This window comes from Grammomys surdaster, unplaced genomic scaffold (assembly GCF_004785775.1).
Source record: "Grammomys surdaster isolate TR1022 unplaced genomic scaffold, NIH_TR_1.0 125951, whole genome shotgun sequence".
Taxonomy (NCBI): Eukaryota; Metazoa; Chordata; class Mammalia; order Rodentia; family Muridae; genus Grammomys; species Grammomys surdaster.
Window position 1 is genome coordinate 4,992,272 of NW_021620772.1, and position 12,956 is coordinate 5,005,227.

General features: G+C 35.0%; 1 protein-coding gene across 2 annotated transcripts in view; it reads left to right on the top strand.

The window, feature by feature from the left end:
- Cntln (centlein) overlaps positions 1 to 12,956 on the top strand; it is a 265,324-nt gene that overhangs the window by 117,539 nt on the left and 134,829 nt on the right. For both annotated transcript variants that reach the window (XM_028753632.1, XM_028753633.1), the window contains exons 9-10: positions 7,092 to 7,244; positions 8,866 to 8,991. In XM_028753632.1, coding sequence (XP_028609465.1) covers positions 7,092 to 7,244; positions 8,866 to 8,991 — 279 coding nt within the window. The remainder of the gene's footprint in view (positions 1 to 7,091; positions 7,245 to 8,865; positions 8,992 to 12,956) is intronic.

Sequence of the window (12,956 nt, forward strand, 5' to 3'; positions counted from 1 at the left end):
TATCTTGTTAAGTGGGTGTGATTTCCCCCCTTCTTAGAGGCCTGGATTGGATAGGCAAGATACCAATGTTTGTCTGTGATCTGGCAGCTGGAGTCTGCCAATAAACTACATAAAGCCAAAGAAACTAAAAAGTAGCCTGAGGTGTTTTTTTGTTGTTGTTGTTGTAGAAAAAGTTATTAAAAAGATATAAAATGGATGCTTCATTTTGATAATTAACCGTTTTGTAAAATATTAAGTACAAAATAGAGTTCAAGTTTTCATGCGAAGAAAATAATTTCTATGATATATAGACTGTTTATACCCTGTCATCTTTTTAATGTGTACTTTCTTTTCAAAGAACAAAGTTGTGTCTCTTACTTATATCTGTATTATATATTCAAATGCACACATATTATAGACTTTAAATACAAACATACCTATACATGATTTCAGTGAAATCCTCCTTTATGAGGAAATTTTTAAACAATAATTTCTTTTTATATTCTCCACCACCAAAGGAAAAAGTCTACATTTTGTTTATCAGGCTTAGAATTCATAAATTTCTTAAAGAAGTGAGATAATGTATGTGAAATAGCAAAAATATATACCTTGCCACTAAGCAATATTATATTTAAGGTTTTTATTTAAGATATGATTAAATAAAGTGAACAATCTAACTTAGAATTCCTTGTAATTGTTGATAGCTGGGAAACACCTTTCACCTGTCATTCTATGTTCAGTCAGCTTCCACTGTGATGACAATGGTGTGCAGTGTTGGCTTATATTATGGAAACACGACTCAAAGTTTCAATTATATCATCTGCTTGTTTGTTTGTTTGTTTGTTTGTGGTACTAGAAGTACTCCAGGTCTTCTATGCTAGACAAGGCTTCTATCATTGGTGGAAGCATGGGCCTTGGTCTTTCCTCTGGTTGGATTGTGCCACTGTGATCCTTTGCCTCTCCCTCTCAAGTGTCACTGTATTTGGCTAAATATTATTGAAAGTTATTATATTTTTATTCTTCAAAGGCACAGAAAGAGAAATTCTCAATTTCATATGGAAAAACAAAAAACTCAGGATAGCAAAAACCATTCTTAACAATAAAAGAACTTCTGGGGGAAATCACCGTAATTTCAAGCTGTAGTACAGAGCAATAGTGATAAAAACTGCATGATATTAGTACAGAGACAGGCAAGAAGATCAATGGAATAGAATTGAAGAACCAGAAATGAACCTATACACCTATGGTTACTTGATTTTTGACAAAGAAGCCAAAAACAAACAAACAAACAAAAATGCAATGAAAAAAAAAGCATCTTCAATAAATGTTGTTGGTCTAATTCACTGTATGTAGAAAAATGAAAATAGATACATATTTGTCACTTTACACAAAGCTCAAGTCCAAATGGATAAAGGACCTCAATATGAAACCAGATACACTTAATCTAATAGAAAATAAAGTGGGAAAGAGCCTTGAACTCATAGGCACTGGGGGAAGTTTCTTAAACTGAACTCTAATGGCTCAGACTCTAAACGGTCAACAATTGATAAATTGGATCTCATGAAAAGCGTCTGTAAGGCAAAGGACATAGTCAATAGGACAAATCAGCAACCTATAGATTGGGAAAAATCTTCACTAATCTCACATCTGAAAGACGACTAAAATACAAATTATATAAAAAACAAAAGAAGCTAACCTCCAAAAACCCAAACAACCCAATCAAAGAATGGGATATAGAAGTAAACAGAGAATTCACCACAGAGGAATCTCAAATAGCTGAGAAGCACTTAAAGAAATGTTGAAAGTCTTTAGTGATGAGGGAAATGCAAATCAAAATGATCCCGAGATTCCACCTTACACCAATCAGAATGGCTAAGACCAAAATCTCAGGTGACGGCACCTATTGGTGACGATGTGGAGAAAGGGAAACACTCCTTCATTTTGGTGGATTTGCAAACTGGTGCAACCACTCTGAAAATCAATCAGTTGGTTCCTCAGAAAATTGGAAATAGATCTACCTGAAAATTATTTTTAAGCAGTTGATACAACACCGAAATGATACTTACTTCTCAGATTCTATATATAGGATTTTTTTTTTTAAAAAAAAATACCTTAAGGACCAATTTGTAAAGGTATTGCATAGCATTTATTTATCAGACTCAGGGCCTTGGTTTCAATCTTTACCACCAAATCAAAATGGGAATTATTTCCAACTGTAGGTTTTTACATACATATTCCTCTGATTGCTTCTTATCACATTAACTATGACCTCACACTGTACCATTGTATTACAAGAAAATAAACTAAAATGTATCCCAAGACTTTTTATTATAGAAAAAGTTATAAAGTAATTATTTCTAAGATCAAAAGTTCTAAGAGGTTAAGGGTTTTCTTTTAAGAACAGACTTCCATAAAGAAGTCCATTGGTTTCCTAACTCAATTTTGTTATGTATCTAAACAGCTCTTAAAGAAGAAAGAGATTCATGATGATAGATAAGGATGGAAACCATAATATATGTACTATGTATATACAAACAATTATATGTTTCTGTATTCAATATTGTTAAGTTTGAAAAGGAGTAGGTCAAGATACAGTCCAACATGAGTAAAGAATGAATGTATAATTCGGTAATGTAATAACTAGTACTTTACTGAGGTAAGCACGATCCCTATCTGTAGTCACAAAGCCTTGTAGATAGTATCTAGCTATTGTGATTTGTTTATGGTTTATCTTCCAAGATTCATTTGTTATGTACTTGTTCTTGAGTGTGGAGATGTTAGAAGCACAACACCTTTGAGTGGGGATGGTGAGAGAACTAGGCTATTGGGGATGTTGTTCTTGGAAGGAGTTGGTGTAGTTTTTGTGGGACCAGTCAAAGACTGTTCTTGTAGGAACTTGTGTCAGGTAGTAGTGGTATTTGCCTTTAATACTAGCACTTGAGAGGCAGAGGGAGGTGAATCTCCTTCATGGTTAGCCTGGTCTACAGAGTTCTAGGATATCCAAGGCTACACAGGGAAACTCTTAAAAAAAATAAGAACGTGATACTCTGGCTTTCTGTCTTACATTTGGTCTGTTTCTTTAGAAGGTAATTTGCCTTGTTGCTATCTGCCATGATGTGGTATGGCAAGGAAGGCTGTCTTCAAAGCTGGAACCCTTTTTCCAGGGCTTTCAGCTTCCAAACCTGTGATAACTAAGCTGTTTTTCCTCATGTAGATGATGCACCTCCAGATGTTCTGCTGTAGCATCAGAACATGGATGCACTGACAGAGACACACTACCTGTATTATCTTTCTCTCCAAAACTCGTGACCCTAGAGTATTTTGAAGATGAGAGTCTGAGGGAGGTACATCATGTAATGATCAATCAAGCTCATCTGAAATAAGGGTATTTTGTGAAACTGGTACCATCAAGAGGAGCCTCAGGAGAAATGCCAACCAAATGTAATATGTCCCAGATGGGAAACTGAAATACAGATGACATTAAAGTAAAATGATAAGAAAAACTGGGTAGACTGTGTAGTTAATAACAATGTTTGGATATTGGTTCATCATAATTTAAGATATCAACAGAAGGGAGAACTGGGTAGGGAAAGGCAACAGAAACAAGAGCTCTAGGAAATACGTATTACCTTTCTACATAAATAAACCTGTTCTTGGAAGTGTCCGTTGAGGACTGGCATTATGGCTCAGAGGACTGGCATTACGGCTCAGTGAATAAAGGAGCTTGCTGCTAGATCACCTGCCAGAGATCAATCTCCAGAACCACGTGGATGGAAAAAGAATAAACTTCCACAAGTTTTTCTTTGGCCTTTCATATGCACAAGTAAATGATTGTTATAAATACTGTTGAATGGATATTGATTTTTAAAAGTACATCTAAAGGGTAGAATTGTTATCACCTCTTCATTGAAAGTCTGCAATTAAAACTTAAATGTTTTTATTCTTTTTATTTGCAGAAAACAGGGAAAAAGAATGAAATATTCATTGGAAAAAAACATAAAAGTATGAAAAATCACACTTCATCTTTCCACTTAACATTTCTGACACTGTAAATGTTTAATATGTTCTATTCTTGCCTGGCACACTGTGTGCTGCATGGTCTTTCTTCCTCAGCTTATTATCATGGACACGTTTCTGAGTCTTTAGCATAATTATAATATTGAGTGTATTTTTATGGACTTTGGTGCATATTTTCAAATTTCTCTAGAAAGTTAAAGCATATTAAACTCCTCTCACAATGTCTTAAAACATAGAAGTCATAAATTGAGAACAACTTTAACTGGGATTCTCTTGGGAGTTAAGTAGATCCAGCTGTAGAGAGTGGTATTTCCCTTGAAGACAATCAGGTGGAAATACCATGAATGAATCCTTACACTACAACAGTAGTGTAGACTGTTTGACACAGCGTGTTGTTTTATGCTTTTGTTTTGTGTGTTTGTTAGTTTATTTTTTTAGAACAGTCTTGCTGTGCAGGCCAGGTTAGCCAGGGATTGTTGTTGTATACTAGGATAATACTCAAAGTCTTCGGTCCTAAGTATTGAGGTTGCAGGTACTCAGCACCATGCCCAGACTTTACTTACACATAGAAATGGTTGTTTTAAGAAAAAAAGTGAAAAATTATGAATATAGCGCTTGTCAAAGTGGTGAGAGTCAAGAGATAGTGTCTCATTTAAAGGACACATGATTTATATAATTAGAGAAAAAGATGAATAATATTACATAAGATAATGGATACAAAAGTCTCTGCTTAATGATTTCAAAACCGAGTACAACCCATTTTATTTGCTTGTGTTATCTGCTAGATCCTATGTAAACTTGAATTGCCATTCTTTTCAAAATTTAGCAGTTGTTTGTTGAACTTTTAATAATGTTTAAACATCTTTTTATTATTAGAAATATCACTAATATTAATGAAAATAATATAAGAAGACATAATTGCAGTGCCAGTGTCTGCTTTTGTAACATTTTTATGTCTTTATGAACATTGAGCTATTTATAATTGCATACTAATTTTAAAATAATCTTCACTTATTATAATCTAATATCTTAAAAACTCACTTTAAAAAACCACTCAGATTTCATATTGCATATACTCACAGGCTAAAATTATGCTTCTCCTGTTTTATTATAAAATTTGGTTAACCTTGAAAAGTTATTCAAAATCTATTTAGCAAATGACAAGAAGTTAAGATATCCCTTGTAATCAGATGTGGTGATGCATGCTTTGCATAATAGCACTTGGGAGGTAGAGGCATATGGATCTTTGAATTTGAGGCTAGATTGGTCTACATGTGGATTCCAGGACATCCAGAGCTACACAGAGAAACCCTATTAAGAAAAAAAGAATATGTGAGTGTGTGTGTGTGTGTGTGTGTGTGTGTGTGTACATATATATGCACATATACATGGTGACATGGACAAGAGCAGCATACTTTTTAAATGTTTTTAGCTTGTCAGGCAGAAAAATATTTTTGAACACAATATGTTTGATTTTAATAGGACGGAAAAAGTTAAAACAGCATGGTGCTTAAAATATGGTGAAGACGAGAAGGGGCAAGTTCCTTAGCCCAGAGGAAAAGTAGCTTAAGCCATTTTTAGCCACTTCAAACACTAATTTAGTGTTCAAAATAAAATGATGTGTGATTTTGGCAGAACAAGACAAACAACTCTGAGGGAAGTGTTTGCAGTATGGTAAATTAACCCCCCAGACATTTAACCCCCTAGACATTAATCAGGTGATTTAAATGCAAAGGATTCCTAACAATAAAGGCATACAAGTAAAGTAGTTCTCTCTTCCCTCAAAGTATGTGTTAGGACTATGGACTTTTTTCTTATTCTGCTACAAAAGAAAACAGAAATAAGAACAAAATAGTATTACCTTTGTTCAGAATGTACATACACAGATATGCACATAAATTATATATGTACATACATAATTGTGTATATATGTTGTCAAAGTTCTTAGTAATATCATTTGGGATAAATGGGCCTTTGCATAATTTTAAATGAAAAATATTTTCAGGGCTACTGGATCCATGTTGGTAATAGTCACATCCTAAGATTTGGCATTTTGGTGTGACTAAATCAACAATAATGGGCTGGAGAAATGGCTAAGGGATTCAGACCGCGTGCTGCCTTTGCAGAGTACCCAGATTCAGTTCCCCGCCTGGTGCTTTACAGTCACACATGATTACAGTCCTAGGGGATCAGATGTTCTGGACCAACATCCCTAGGGCTCCTCTATGTGTATGGTACTTGCATATACCCTCAGACACAAATAATATATACATAAATCCTTTAAAAAGGTTATTCAATATTTATCATTTGGAAAGCAAGTGATTAAATTGGAGAAGTATTTGTACATGAATTTTGTGGTTTCAAATCATTCAGGAAAAATGGTAGAATATCACAGAAAGGTGGTTTCCATAAGCAGGTTACCTATAGTTCTCAATATTAAAATTTGTGACTAAACACCAATAGTTTATGAGATATGAACAGATTTCTAAAGAGAATCTTAAACAGTGTATTGACTCAGATTTATTGATGTGTGATTATTAAAATTTCATAGGCTGGTAAAGACTCCGTGGTGCTGGGACTCTCCTTCCCTAGGTTCATATTCTGGGCTCTCGTGTGACTTCTGATGTTCAGATGGTAGAAGGAGAATTCCAGTGAAGAGATACTTGTCTGTAATTATAAGCTCATAATAATTAATACACGCATAGATATAGGTTTTTGCTATGGCGCTTCAATGTAAAGTTTTTTCATTTTAAGTATGTATGTCAACACTATTTATATTGCCATTTATTTATACATTTGTATAGATTCTTGGGTTTTTAGCTTTAAATTTTACTTCATTCAAATAATACAGTTTGGATAAAAGGAGTTTAGATTTATGTTTAGGTCATGGAGTCTGACCCGTGGCCTTGTATGTATAGTGACTGGACTGTCCTCCAACCTCTCATAGCTCATAGTATAATGTTAAATGATTATTTCCAAGAGTATTTGTGGCTTATATGGTATAATAGAAATATACCTATATTTGCAGATGATGTAAAATATAATCATACATGAGTTTTTATATATAAGTGTTAAAATAACTGTTGTCTTAACAGGCAGCGCTATCAAGCTTGGAAACATTAATGATCTCACAGAAGTCTGAAATTGAGTATTTACAGAAGAAACTGAAAGTGGCAAATGAAAAGTTAATGGAGAATAGATCTTGTGACCAGGATTTCTCAGAGAAGGGGATTGAAGGAAAACGCAAGGTAGAGATGTTTATCATCTTAGTCATTGTCAGGAGGAGGCTGACAAGGCAAGGGAGGAGTCAGAAAGCAATGAGAAGCATGCATTTCCTTCCTTAGGTATACTGAAACTAAAAACCTTTAATTTTTGTTAAGGATTCTTCAATTACCTAATAGAGTTTATTGTAAAAGGTAGTTACTTAAATTTCTAATTTTAAATAAAAGTAAAATATATATTATAATCCATTTTTTGTTTCTGTATGATATGTAAAGTACAGGACATTGGAATATCAAATACTAAAATATTTCAACCTTAATTTGTTTTTGTTTTGTTTTTAGAGATTTAAAGGATAATAATAAAGATAAAACAGCAAAGTTTATACAGCATATTTCTTTTTATATTCTCTGGTTTCCTTTTTTTATTTCATTTTCTGGTATGCACTATATATTTATGTTGTCCAGCAGAATATACTATGGAATATTTAGATATCTATAGAAATATCTAAGTGCTATAGAAGTATCATAGCATAGAAAGGTTATAGATATGTTGAAGTAACCTTTTCCCTAAAAGGACAGCGTTTTGACCGTTTTCTCCTCACACCTGTTACATGAGCAGTGCTTCCTGGAAGCACAGACACTGTGCTAAGGGTGATTGTTTGGGGTTCCTGTCTCCTTCCCAGTTTTTAGTGATTGAACAAGCTGTCTTAGTAAAGGAGACATTTTCAGTGAGACAGACTGGTGGAGCCATGGCTTTCTTATCTGTGCCCTATAGTATTGCTAATATTTTCCAGAAGTGTGGATTTTTTCATTTATCACAATGTCACTTCTGCCCTTTTCAGCTCTTATCATTTTGAAGTAGTTTCTCAAGCCTTATTTTAGTGAAAGAAAACATTCATAAGATTAAAAATCCACATTTGGTTGTTTGCTGTACTGCTGAATTTTGAAAATATACTATTTGGATCTTGACAGCCAAGAAAATGAAGGAGAGGCATGTTTTAGACATTTTCTTTTTCTTTTTTGTATGGACATGCATAAAAGGGGAACGCTGCTGCCAGGTTTATAGTCATTTTCCTGCATTCTGTCTCCAGATTGGTATATGGAGCTACATAATATAAACACACATTTTTGTCTCTAGTTAGCCACATTACAGTTAATGACCATATGGTCATTATGGTATAAGATCTACTGTCTGTTGTATTTATATTCCTCAAGCATATTGTTCCTTCAACTTCACAGTGTGTTAAACTATTTCAAAGGGGAAAAAATCCTTTCCCTCTTGTTTCTGGTTGTCCTATCAAGTGTAACCTTGGACCCTTATAGAGCAATTAGACCAGCCTCTATCCCCTCCTTTGTAATGAGGTTTCTTGCATTTCTGAGTCTATAACCCTTTAGTCTTCCCTAATGGGACATCATTATTCTGAAAGAAACAATGTAAATGTAAATGAATATTCTCATTAACGAGTCACAGAGAAACCTTTAGCTGTAGCACTGTGGTAATTTCGCTTGTTATTTCTCGGGTATTCCATGCAGGACTTTTTTTTATAATTCATTATTAGTATTCAAAATTACTTGTTCTTTAATTTTGCATGTCTTTCATAATCCAGTGTCTCAGCCAGTTCAACCATGTCCTTGTTTTATTCTCGAGGAGCCACCTGTGAAACGTTCAAGGTCTTTGTCCCCAAAGAGCAGTTTCATGGACTCCGAGGAGCTAAGGAAGCTTAAAAAGGCTGAGAGAAAGATTGAAAACTTGGAGAAGACGCTACAGCTAAAGGTGAACTTTAAACCATTCCTTTAGTCATAACCACTCAAAGATAAAAACAGAACAAGTACATAGCTCACAAATTACTGCTTGCCAATTTTACTTTCTGATTTTAATTATTATGTAAAAACATACAGCTTTTAAAACAGATTTCTTAGGAGTTTAAAGCGGGAAAAATTTACTACTTGAAAATGAAATATGTATTCATTAATTTCAAATAAAATTGGAAATAAATTTCTTACATTAGCTTAGATACAAAAAGTACACCATACATAATAAAAAATAATTTCCTGTTGTTCATTAAATATGATGAATGTTTTAAGACTAAATTGGGTTAAGCATCATATTCATTTCACTTAGGTCACTTATAGGCGCTGTATTAGGTAATAGAGGAAACACTGGACATGGAGTGACTGTTAGTCTGAGAACTCCATCCTGGGATGGTGGTGCCGCTTCATTCAGAGTGTAGCTTCCCTCATCGTCTGAAAATCACCTCACAGACACACCAAGAGATCTTTCTTCTAGGTGATTCTAAATCTAATGAATTAGATAATGAAGGCTTCCTATCAGTTACTTTTCCAGGAGAAGCGGGGAGAGCTCGCTTGGTAGCTCAGTGGTAGAATACTTGCCTAATACATGCGCAGCCTTGAGTTCAACCTCCAAGCATGCCGACCCAAAACAGGCAAATGCAAACACAATGAAAATACCAACTGAATATTTTATGTATTATGATTTCTATTTCAACTGAATTTATTATATGCCATGTATTTAAATTCCTTCTCTGCTCATTTATTGCTTTGCCTTTGAGAACACATAAATTCTAATTCATATTTATGAGAGGAAGTTGTTAGCAATCAGTTATAACACAGTTAATTATATATAGGTGTATGCATGTGTATGCATGTGTGTATGCACACACATATATACTCATATATATTAATCCATATTCTATTTTCATATCAGTTTATTTACATTAAATTGTCATTGACTCATCCAGAAGTAGAAGCTGAAAAGTTCTAGATCTCTACTTAGGAACTGGAGGTCTAAGAGAACCAAAGACATAGGTCCAGTCTGAGTCCTAAGGCTGTAGAACCAGAACTCATTGTGTAAGTTCATGTTTAAGTCTCAATTTGAGTCCAAAGGCAAATAAGATCAGCGTCTCATCTCAGAGATGGTCAAGGAGAGAGGTAAATCTTTTTTATAAGCTGAGGTTTTCAAGAGAAAAATGCTATGTATTTTAATCACTAATTAGTGCATTCTTTTGCTACTAAAACAGTATTAGAGATTTGTACCTAACACAGAAAGAGATTTCTTTAGGGTGCCAGTTCCTACACTGAGGTGTCTCATCTGGAGATCCTTCTGCAGGCAGTGTATGACAGTGAATAATACGGAGCACTTTTCCCCTCTCTTCCTACTGAGCCACAGCAATTCAGTCTTACAGACTTCATAGAAAATCAACCAACCAACCAAAACAAAAATAAACCAGAACAAAATAGAACTGGTCTAATGTTACTATCTCACTAGGCCATCTCTCCAAGCATTGTAGTCATGCTAAGTTCCTCATTATAGAGGTTAACTGTTTCCCATGAAGCTTGGGGGATACTGCTAAGTGGCAGAATACTGGCTTGGTATGTATAAAGCTTTGGCTTCTATTGCCAACACCGCAACTAGTACTAGTAGCGGTAGGAATGAGTGTGTTTGTTTTTCCAGGACTTCTGTAAGGCATCACCCCAAACTGAGTGGCTTAGTAAAATAGAAATGTATTGTCGTGAGGTTTCAGACTAGGCCAGTCTAATAGCAAGGTGTCAGCCAGACTATTCCCTCTGATTGCTGAGTGTCGGTTCTATTCATTCGTTCTCATTTCTTGTTGCTTAGCTATCCCTTACCTTACAGATGGCATCCCCCTTGTCTCCACATTGTCTTTTATACATGTCTTTCTCTCTGTGTCTGTATTTTACTATTTTAAAAGTATATTAGATTAGGGCCACATAATGACCTCATTTTTATTTGATTACCTTCATGTAAATCTTATCTCAAAAAATCATATTCTGACACATCAGGATTAGGATACAACATAGTTTTTTTATGTTTTATTCTGGATGAATAAGTGGAAGAAGGTTGATTTATAAAACTATCTGTATTTTAAAATATTTTGTTCTGACTTTTTGGTTTTTAGGCTGTTACCCATTGATATGTGTGTGTCTGTGTGTGTGTGTGTGTGTGTGTGTATGTGTGTGTATGTTGAAATTTTGTTATGGCCTTTGAGTGATCATAGCCTGGAAACATATATTAACATCTCCCCAAATACAACCCTTCAATGAGGTAATAGTTTCATGGATTTTTTATAGTACAGTACAAAGAAAGTTATAAATTAGAGCACTTTAAAAATACATTGATAAGAACAGTATGTGGGCAGTTATAGCAGGCAGAAGAATCTCAACTACAGGCCTCAAATGTTATCTGATTGCATTCTTAGCCTTTTGGTAGAGAATGGGTTTTTGTTAATACATTTCAAAGATTGTTAACTCTTGATCGGGATATTATGTCAGACTCTGAGGTGGCTAAGGAAGCTCTTTGGGTATTAATGTTAGTCCAAGAGAAATTGTAATTAGTGTATCAGATAAACAACAACAGCAAAAAATCTGTATTCACTGAAGATTTTTTATCAGTCCATCAACCTATGAAGACAGATTCCAGGAATTCTTCACACCAAGACCATCAGTGAGGGACATCAAGACAGGAACCTGGAGCAGAATCCATGGAGGACAGCTATTTGTTGGCTAGTTTAGAGGCTCTTACGTAGTTATCGTTCTTTTTGTAGTTCAAGACATCTGCCTAGGGATGGCACAACCTACAGTGGGCTGGACCTTCTTATATCAGTTACAAATCAAGATAATCCTCCACAGACTTGCCCACAGGCCTTATCTATCCTAGGCAGTTCTTCAGTCAAGACTTTTCTTTCACATGACTCTAAGCTGTGTCTGACAACTAATGCTGACTAGGACATATGTATATTTTCATAGTCCTGATACAAAAGGAATTTGTATATTTTGATAAAATTAAGTATTCATAATGTAGTCCTTGGAGATTCATTTTTTTTGACTCATTGGGACATTATAGAAAGAAGAGAAAGAACATAAAGTTTGAAGGTGGCGTGGAACAGGGAATCTCAGAGGAGTTAGGGATGGGAAGTAGGGGGTGCATATGATCGAAATATATCGTATGCATGTCTTGAAACACTAATGAGCAGAAAGCCTCAGATGGGCTGATAAACTCTATACATGGAAGTTTACTTGACTGACAACACCTTTGGAAGCTAGTGATAAGAGCAGCTTAATAGATAAGATCTGTGATAAGCTAGTGATAAGATCTGTTATGTACTGTTTTCAGACATATGCTCAACTATGTTCATAGCAGCCTTATTTATAATAGCCAGGAGCTGGAAAGAACCCAGATGTCCTTCAACTGAGGAATGGATTCAAAAAATGTGGTATATTTACACAATGGAGTATTACTCAGCTATTAAAAACAATGAATTCAAGAGTTTCCTAGGTAAATGGATGGAACTAGAAATTATCCTGAGTGAAGTAAGCCAATCACAAAAGAACACACATGGTATTCACTCACTGATTATTGGATATTAGCCCAGAACCCTGAAATGCCCAAGATGCAACTCACAGGCCACATGAAGCTCATAAAGAAGGAAGACCAAGTGGGGGTGATTCGGTCCTTCTTAGAAGGAGCAACAAAATACTCAAGGGAGCAAATATGGAGACAAAGTGAGGGAGAGAAACTGAAGGAGGGGCCGTCTGAAGACCTTTCCACCTGAGTATCCATCCCATGTGCAGTCACCAAAGGTAGATGCTGATGTGGAAGTCATGAAGTGCATGCTGATAAGAGACTGATATGGATGTCTCCTCAGAGGTCTTCAAGAGTCTGACATATTCAGAGGCAGATGCTCACAACTAGCCATTGAA